Source organism: Tasmannia lanceolata, unplaced genomic scaffold (assembly GCF_043159265.1).
Source record: "Tasmannia lanceolata isolate RefF3 unplaced genomic scaffold, GAP_Taslan_0.1 ptg000018l, whole genome shotgun sequence".
Classification (NCBI taxonomy): Eukaryota; Viridiplantae; Streptophyta; class Magnoliopsida; order Canellales; family Winteraceae; genus Tasmannia; species Tasmannia lanceolata.
The window spans coordinates 25664746-25674116 of record NW_027518695.1 but is presented as its reverse complement, the minus strand read 5'-3'; the positions used below and the strand labels follow the sequence as shown (position 1 = coordinate 25674116).

At 37.9% G+C, this 9371-nt stretch overlaps 1 protein-coding gene across 1 annotated transcript; it reads right to left on the bottom strand.

Moving 5' to 3' along the window:
- Positions 1-5134: 5134 nt before the first annotated feature.
- Positions 5135-8257, bottom strand: LOC143852011 (alpha-terpineol synthase, chloroplastic-like). Its single transcript, XM_077361520.1, has 6 exons — positions 8085-8257; positions 7590-7851; positions 6838-7219; positions 6257-6475; positions 6022-6160; positions 5135-5569 (listed from the first exon to the last, which is right to left on the bottom strand). Exons 1-6 carry the CDS (start codon positions 8211-8213, stop codon positions 5267-5269), a joined length of 1434 nt encoding a protein of 477 aa, XP_077217635.1. The 5' UTR covers positions 8214-8257; the 3' UTR covers positions 5135-5266.
- Positions 8258-9371: the final 1114 nt, after the last annotated feature.

Sequence of the window (9371 nt, the reverse complement as noted above, 5' to 3'; positions counted from 1 at the left end):
TGGGGTGATCCAAAGCATTCATTTGAAAGGCCCTTCCATGGATAGGGTGTGTACCAAAAATCAGCCCTATAGGATCATCCTAACCCAATCAAAGGTGGAGGGGAAAATGGACAGACACTGTTTCTGACCATTTTTTCCCTCCACAAATGGCAGGGTTAGGATGATCCTAAAGGACTCATTTTTGGTACACACCCTATCCATGAGAGGGCCTTCCAAATGAATGCTTTGGATCACCCCAAAAATGTGGGGCCACATGAGTTTTTGAAGCAGCTGCTCAGATAAGCTATCTGAGCAGCTGCGCAGGAACACTTTGCTCATATATATATATATATATATATATATATAAAGGAAACTGTTGGTGCACTTAAGCTCACCAAGCTTATGGTGCGCTTAAGCGCCCAATCACATGGGTCCCACATTTTCTGTGGTGATCCAAACCATTCATTTGCAAGGCCCTATCGTAGATAGGGGGTGTACCAAAAATCAGCTCCATAGGATCATCCTAACCCTCCATTTGTGGAGGACAAAAATGGGCAGATTTGTTGACAAACAAGGTCTGTCCATTTTGACCTCCACAAATGGATGGGTTAGGATGATTCTATGGAGCTGATTTTTGGTACACCCCCAATCTATGTAAGGGCCTTTCAAATGAATGCTTTGGATCATCCTAACAAAGTGGGCCCCCATGTGATTGAGCGCTTAAGCGCACCATAAGCTTGGTGAGCTTAAGCGCACCAACAGTTTCCTCATATATATATATATATATATATATATATATATATATATATATATATATATAGGGTGCCTCCACCCCCTTTGGAAGTAGGACTATTCCCTACGGATGCACGCAATCGCCCATAAACCACGCGCATCAGATAATCCAGGGTGGGATTCGATCACAAGTCTCCAGGGAGCAAACCCGTGACTTATGCTGAAGAGCCAACACCCATATGGACAATTTTATTTTTTATTTTTCCCTTATATATCAGATAACGTATATGTGTTCGTGTATTCCCTACATACATGGTGGCGGGTTTTGATCGGGACACATTTGTTTATCAGAATTAGCCTTGTGTCTCTTTTTAGCTCATAATTTATTTTTGCATCGTTTTGTTCTCTTAAGAAATTCTAATTAATCTATTATTCATTTCTTTGGGGCAGTCTAACCAAAGTACTGTTTAACCAAGGCCTGAATATGTAAGTTTCCATGCTTTTCAAAATCCATGCTTTTCTTTTGAAATTTTCACCGTGACATGTTAACAATCAGTGTTTATGACGATAACCCCTTTTGGAAATGTCACTTTTATGAATCCATTTCCGTTTTAGCATGTTGGTATTGAGAGAAATCTTGGAGTTTCAGCTTTTTCTCTGCTCACTCTCTTTATAGTAAGATAGGATTTTCAGATATTTTAAAAATGTAACATAGGGTGTTGGGGTGATTTAAGCCTTTTTGTTAATGAATTTGAGAACGGGTTGTGATTGCGAAATTGGTTATTGGATTTCCAATTTATTCTTTCACCATCTCTGATTCCAAACTTATTTTAACCTATTTAGGTGTTAAATTTTTTATTTTTTCTTTCACCATCTCTTTCAACCCGTCTGATTTGTTCTTTAATCAACTTTTATTTTATTTTCAATCTTAATGGACTACCAAATCGTGCATCGCACGGTTGGACCCACTAGTATATATATATATATTTAGAGAGAGAGAGAGAGAGTTTTTATATGGTGCTTGATCAACAGCCTCTTAAAAAGTGGGCTGTTGTTGGATCAAATATATGGTGCCTGATCAACAGCCTCTTAAAAAGTGGGCTATTGTTGGATCAAATATCAAGGGTGATACTTGAACTTCATGCTTGGGCAACATATGATTTCTCAAAAGAGAGAGGTAAAATGTTAAAATAATGGAAAGAACGGGAGAAATGAAGAGAGAATTCATTTTCTTTTTTGAGAAAGTACAAATGGCTTTTCAATGAATTCACAAGGGTTAATTGTGTCTTTTTTCTTGTATGACATGTCTCTCTTTGACAAAAAGGACTGTAATTGGTAGTCAAATATATATATATATATATATATATATATATATATATAGAGAGAGAGAGAGAGAGAGAGAGAGGAAAATGATTGTGAGCTTGAAGCTCATATAGCTTATATGAGCTTGAGGGCCCAAACACATGGGTCCCACATTTTTTGTGGTGATCCAAACCATTCATTTGCAAGGCCCCATCATAGATAGGGTGTGTACCAAAAATCAGCTCCATTGGATCATCCTAACCCCTCCAAATGCGGAGGGCAAAAATGGGCAGATTTGTGGCAAACGGTGTCTGTCCATTTTGCCCTCCACTTTTGGATGGGTTAGGATGATCCTATGGAGCTGATTTTTTGTACACATCCTATCTATGTAAGGGCCTTTCAAATGAATGCTTTGGATCATCCTAATAATGTGGGCCCACATGTGTTTGGGCTCTCAAGCTCATATAAACTATATGAGCTTCAAGCTCACAATCATTTTCCTCATATATATATATATATATATATATATATATATATATATATATATATTTTTTTTTTTTTTTTTATGGGTAAGTTGGGGTTAGTCAAGAACCCGACCAGAATACAATAATAAAGGATGGTAGTCATATTTAATGAGTCTTTTCTCTTGAGAAACTGATGACAAGGACTTTTTCCTTGTTATTGTTTTCTCTCATATATATATATATATATATATATATATATATATATATATATATATCCGTGAAAACACATGAAGTCTAAAAAAACTAGGTACAACCCACTTTTTCTTATGATCCAAACCATTCATCTGTTTGGGCACAACGTAAATAGGTTGTGCCCAAAAAATCATTTCCATAGGATGATCCTAACCCTTCGATCTGTAGAAGATTCCATAAATGATTTTTGGAAATCTCCATATTCAGATCAGTTCAGATCGGAGGGTTAAGATCATCCTATGGAAATGATTTTTGGGCCACAACCTATTTACGTTGTGCCCAAAAAGATGAACGGTTTGGATCATCAAAAAAAGTGGGCCGTACCTACTTTTTTAGACTTCACGTGTTTTCACGGCCACCCATCATATAAGTTCTCATATATATATATATGAGGTAACTGTTGGTGAGCTTAACCAAACTTATGGTGAGCTAGCTTGCCCAATCACATGGGGGCCCACTTTGTTAGGATGATCCAAATCATTCATTTGAAAGTCCCTTACATAGATGGGGGGTTTACCAAAAATCAGTTCCATAGGATCATCCTAACCCCTCCATTTGTGGAGGACAAAAATGGACAGACACAAATCTGCCCCATTTTTGTCCTCCACAGATGGAGGGGTTAGGATGATCCTATGGAGCTGATTTTTGGTACACCCCCTATCTATGATAAGGCCTTGCAAATGAATGGTTTGGATCACTCCCCAAAATGTGGGACCCATGTGATTGGGCAAGCTAGCTCACCATAAGTTTGGTGAGCTTAAGCTCACCAACAGTTTCCTCATATATATATATAGAAAAGTGTAGCTACACATACGTGTAGCTAACTTAGCTACACCGACGGCTTAAAATACAGTGGGCCCCACATTGTTTGGGTGATGCAAACCATTCATTTGATGAGCCCTCACATAGATAGGGTGTGCCCAAAAAATCAGCTCCATAGGATCATCCCAACCCTACGATTTGTGGAGGCAAAAATGGACGTATAAAAACCTTCACAAATCTGTCCATTTTTGCCTCCACAGTTTGAAGGGTTGAGATCATCCAATGGAGCTGATTTTTTGGGCACACCCTATCAATGTGAGGTCTTATCAAATGAATGGTTTGGATCACCCAAATAATGTGGGCCGACTGTATTTTAAGCCGTCGGTGTAGCTAAGTTAGCTACATGTATGTGTAGCTTCACTTAACTCATATATATATATATATATATATATATATATATATATATATATATATATATATATATATAGAGAGAGAGAGAGAGAGAACGGTTCCTACACATATGTGTAGAGAGTTCTCTACACACTAGCTTAAAATACAGTGGGGGCCCACATTGTTTGGGTGATCCAAGCCATCCATTTTAAAGGCCCTCACATAGATTGGGTGTCTACAAAAAATCAGATCCATAGGATCACCCCAACCCTACGATTTGTGGAGGTAAAATGGATGTCTTTAAACCTTTACAAATTAGTGCATTTTTTGCCTCCACAGTTCGAATGGTTAGGATGATCCTATGGATCTGATTTTTTGTGGACACCCTATCTATGTGAGGGCCTTAAAAATGAATGGTTTGGATCACCCAAATAATGTGGCCCCCACTGTATTTTAAGCTAGTTTGTAGATAACTTATCTACACATATGTGTATGAACTGTTTTCTCATATGTATATATATATGAGGAAAAGGATTGTGAGCTTGAGCGTTGGAACCTTATGGTGAGCTTGAGCTCTCAAACCAATGAGGCCCACATTGTTAGGATGATCCAAAGCATTCACTAGAAAGGGCCTTACATAGATAGGGTGTGTACAAAAAATCAGATCCATAGGATCATCCTAACCCATCCATTTGTGGAGGTCAAAATGGACAGACCACAAATCTGCCCATTTTTGCCCTCCACTTTTGGAGGGGTTAGGATGATTCAATGGAGCTGATTTTTGGTACACACCCTATCTATGATAGGGCCTTGCAAATGAATGGTTTGGATCCTCACAGAAATTGTGGGACCCATGTGATTGGTGTACTCAAGCGCACCATTTCCTATTAGAGCTTGAGCGCATGAACATATTCCTCTATATATATATATATATATATATATATATATATATTTGATGGGTAAGTTGGGGTTAGGCAAGACCCCGACCAGAAGAATACAATAATAAAGGATCGTAGTCATATTTAATGAGTCTTTTCTCTTGAGAAACTGATGACAAGGACTTTTTCCTTATTATTGTTTTCTCTGTTAGTGTCAAGAGTAATATATTTTAGCAATATCTGGAGAGAAAAATGAATAAAAAATAACTAACACACAATCTTCTATATAAACCTTATTTGAAATTATAGCAACAAACTGAGGGTTCTACACCACACCGTTGAAACACTGCGAGGGAAACATTATCATGATTAACCATAAATATAAATTTTATATCTTCTTATACCGATCGAGTTCATTATTCATATAGATAACAATACATTTGCACATACATTGCTAAACACTAATATGATCTAATCCCCATCATTTTTTCCTAAGCCAAACCGGGCTTATTGTTTCTCAATTGAAATAGGTTCAACCAACAATAACATGACTCGCTCCTTGGTTTCGTTGTTTGGAACACCATATCCGTCATCGTATTGGTAAAAAAAATGGCTCGCCCGTGCCATACCCACTGTTGCATTGATAAAAGGCTGTGGAAAAGGAGAATTAGAGATAGAATCTTTATTCATCTTCTTCCACACATCACTAATTAGACCCTTTATATGCTCGCGAGCAACTGCCTCTGTAGAGCCTGTTTCATGCATGTAACATTGGACGGATTTGGGAACATCTCCTCTCTCTTGCTCTGCCTGAAAAAATACACAATGAAAATGATGATTCAAATAAATATTGTAATACTTAGAAGTCATATGAGAGAAAAATCAACACTCCTATGTGTAATATAGCTTATGTACCGTGCAAGTCCCCAAATCATCAACAAGTCGAGCAATAATCGATGACCAGCGTATGATATTCGGATTGTTGGTTAGGCATTCTTGTGCCTCCTTTGTTACCTTTTGGGTCAATGAAAAATAAACGTGTCCCATGATGAGAGGTATTGTTGATGAAACCCATGCATTGTTAAGATACTCATCAAGTGTGGGTGTGTATCTATTGTTATACCACTTTGCCTCCACAAGGTATGTATGACATTGATCTGACCACTAAATTAAAGAAAAACACTTACTAGTTAAGTTGCAGGTGTGAGCATGAAATTAGATTTTGCATCGCTAAATAGGGAAAATTAACTTGATAGCCATACCAGTTTCTTCAGGTACGCAATGGATTCCCATCCATGTTGTTGTAGGGTGTCATATGCCATTTCATTGATAGTGTTGAAGAGAGCTAGAAAACATATCTTCATATACAGTGGAAGTTGTTCTGTCGCATTAACATCCCATCTGAAAAAAATTCATCAAATAGTTAGTATGAGAATTAGACAATAGGCAACGACAAAATGTCTAGTAGAAAAATGGGAAAAATATACAAATACTGACTTATCAATGGCATCTGTAAAAAGCTCAAGTTCTTCAAGGGAACCATAAAGATCATAGACATCATCAATGGATGTTAGTAGTTGAGCCAATTTTGTAACCACAGATCTACCGTTCCAAAGCTCGGGTTCAGAGACAGTTCCAACAGCCCATATAAAGCACTCCAATAAACGGTCTCTGGCAAAGTTCAAGTGCTTTCCAAGACCCAAATTTCCCCACCACCTAAGACGGAAGAGCGCTGGATAAGAATAATGTAATTCCATTGGGAGGTGCCTTACACATCCAGTCACATTCTTAATATGTGTAAGAAAATGATATCAGAACTTCCCAATTTTGATTTTCAAAATTATATGGTTAGTAACTCAAGAGAAAGGGTGAAGGAGAATATTCAAAAAAATATATCAAAAAATCACCTATTTCTTTTTTTCTATATAGTATATGTATGTATGTATGTATGCATGCATGCATGTGTGTGTGTGGCATTTTGCGGCTGGCTGTTTCATGAGAGAGCAGCCACATAGGCTCACTTTTAGATTTGCATATAAATAGACGATATATGAGAAAGACATCTCTTGTCCTCTTACTTTGACATGGCTTTAGCATTGGTCTGATACATGCCTTGCACCATGTTGTAATCAAGCTTAGCCAGCTCAAATAACAAATGGCTCATGTCCTCTTCACCAACATATGTTTCTTCTATATACCACCTAGCCTCTATGGCTGGCACCCTCCAATTCAAGGGACTCTCTAAGGCATGCTCTACTTGTCTTTCCAGCTTCTGCTCTATGCTCTTACTTTTCAGTGCATCCTTGAGATGAATGGTCGTGAAGGCTTTGGCCTCGTCCAAGATAATTTCTCCTTCAAAAGCAAGGTATGAAGCTTCGTACAAGCTCAACATCCCCTTTGTATCCTCACAAAGCGATACCATGAAATCACCCTTGTCATCCTTGAAGCCATTGAAAACATCTGTCTCACAAATACCACAAACTTTAGATATCATAGCAAGTGTATGTGAACCATTACCTGATGAAGAATATGTGTTGAAGTATATATGAATAAATAACACCAACTCTAAAAGCTTAAGCTTCGTAGTAATTGGTTGTTTCACATGGTATTAGAGCTATTGCCTCACGGCAGGTCTTGGGTTCAAAACCCAACAACTCTTTAATGTATTGAAAATCCATGTGTATGGCCAACCCAAAACAGGGGCCCATGAGCCACGTGTAAAAAGAAAGGCCACACATGAGGGGGAATGTTGAAGTATAAATGATTAAATAACACCAACTCTAACAGCTCAAGCTTTTGGTGTAATTAGTTGTTTCACGAGATTATACACCTTGTGAGACCTCAAACCCATGTTGTCTAAGGAGCCTAAAGTGGAGAGCCGTAGCATAGAGACTGTCCCCCCTCAGCATGTTCTTGTCATTGATGGATATGATACGTAGTGCTTCCTTGATCTCCTTCTTGAAGTGATATCCCAACCCTAGGCATTGAAGGGTGTCAATCAGCTTCAGTCGATCTAGAGGTTGGTCGACCTTTTCAAGCAAACACCTCACTTCTTCCTTCAACTTTTGGACTCGTTTCTCATAAACCTCCCCCTGCATATTGAATGGAAACTTGGTAAAATCCACACACGAAATGATGGGAAATTAAACCGAAAACATTAAGGCCATGTTTGGAAACCATAAAACAAATTCAGGAAATATTAGTTTTGTCAAGTGGTGAGAAATGGAAAGAAAGAGTGGGAGAGGGAGAGAATTAATTGAGAGGGTAGGATGGAGGACTAAAATTTCATGGCTAGGAAACATGGGCTATAGATTGTGATGATCACCTTGTAATCACTCTTTAGTGACTGAATGAAATCATAATCCGCGAAGCTTTGTTGGTAGTTTGCTGATCGCCGAGTGATTGTTGGCTGACTTGGCTTCAGTGTTTGAGTGCTTAGAACACATGTAGCCATGTTTAAAATTATCTGAGTTATTGGTGGAAGGATTAGGGATGAAAGGGAAGAGGAGAAGAAAAGCCGTCTTATGATTATGTGACAAATGATCGAATTATTTATACCCACTTCACTCTTATGTGACAAGTTTTTTCCCCTATAAAGAAAGATTGCTTAAACCCTCTTATATTTCATGGAACATGAGGCTGTTTTTTTCTCAATAAGGAAAGATGGCTGAAACCCTCTTACATCTCATGGAACATGAGGCTTCAATAATTGCTGCCCTTTTATATGGTACTTCAAATCCAAATCAATTGATCTTCATCAACCTCTATCATGTCCAAGGTTTTAAATTTTGTCCAAAATCCGAAATTTCAGACCGAATTTCGGATTTCGGTCAAGACCGAAATGTTCCGAAACTGAAATTGTCGAAACGTACCAAATTTTGGCTGAAATTTCAGAATTTTTGTTAATTTCGGCAAAATTTGGAAAAAAAATATATTGATTTTTTATTCCTTTCCCAAATTTCAGCCAAAATTTCGGCCCAAAAATTCGAAATTTCATATGTCTTTACCAAATTTCGAGATTTTGGCTGAAATTTCGGTTTCGGCTAGGTCCAAACTTACCCCCAGAACAGAAATTTAAAACCTTGATCATGTCTATGAATTATGATTGTATGGAATATTACTTTGTGAACACGGTCATGCATGCACCACATTTTTGCATAGGGATATGGTAGACCGGCCTCTAACACGTGTACGGATTATGAATGTAGGGAATACTACTTCGTAACCATCGTCATGCACCACGTTTTTGCATAGGCTCTATTCACTTCTTTTCCCCGGAAAGGAAAGGAAAGGATTTCATTTTCCTTTCCTTTCCAGGTGACATGGCAGAAGGAAAGGAATCCAGGGAAACTGTCAAGGAAAATGTTTCGTTTTCCTTGGAAAGCCTCTTTCCGATATATTTAATCGGAAACCAAATCTCAAGTAACAGGGAAAAAGTCAATTTCCACGTCATTTTCAGCTTTTTAATAAGAAATTCCATGTCTGGTAATATTTTTCCCTAGAAAAGAAGTGAACACAGAAATTCTGTCTTGTCAAGGTCTTGTCAGGGAAAAAAAGGCTGTTTTCCAGGGAAAACAGCACTAGGGAAAAGAAGTGAACAAAGCCATAGGGA

What these genes read in the sequence shown, in the direction of transcription:
- LOC143852011 (XM_077361520.1), bottom strand. Translation starts at nt 8,213, where the DNA reads ATGGCTACATGTGTTCTAAGCACTCAAACACTGAAGCCAAGTCAGCCA. An exon ending in TGGGTTTGAGGTCTCACAAG is followed by an intron (nt 7,220 to 7,589) that starts GTGTATAATCTC and finishes TTTGTGAGACAG; the next exon opens with ATGTTTTCAATGGCTTCAAG. An exon ending in TTTACAGATGCCATTGATAA is followed by an intron (nt 6,161 to 6,256) that starts GTCAGTATTTGT and finishes AATTTTTTTCAG; the next exon opens with ATGGGATGTTAATGCGACAG.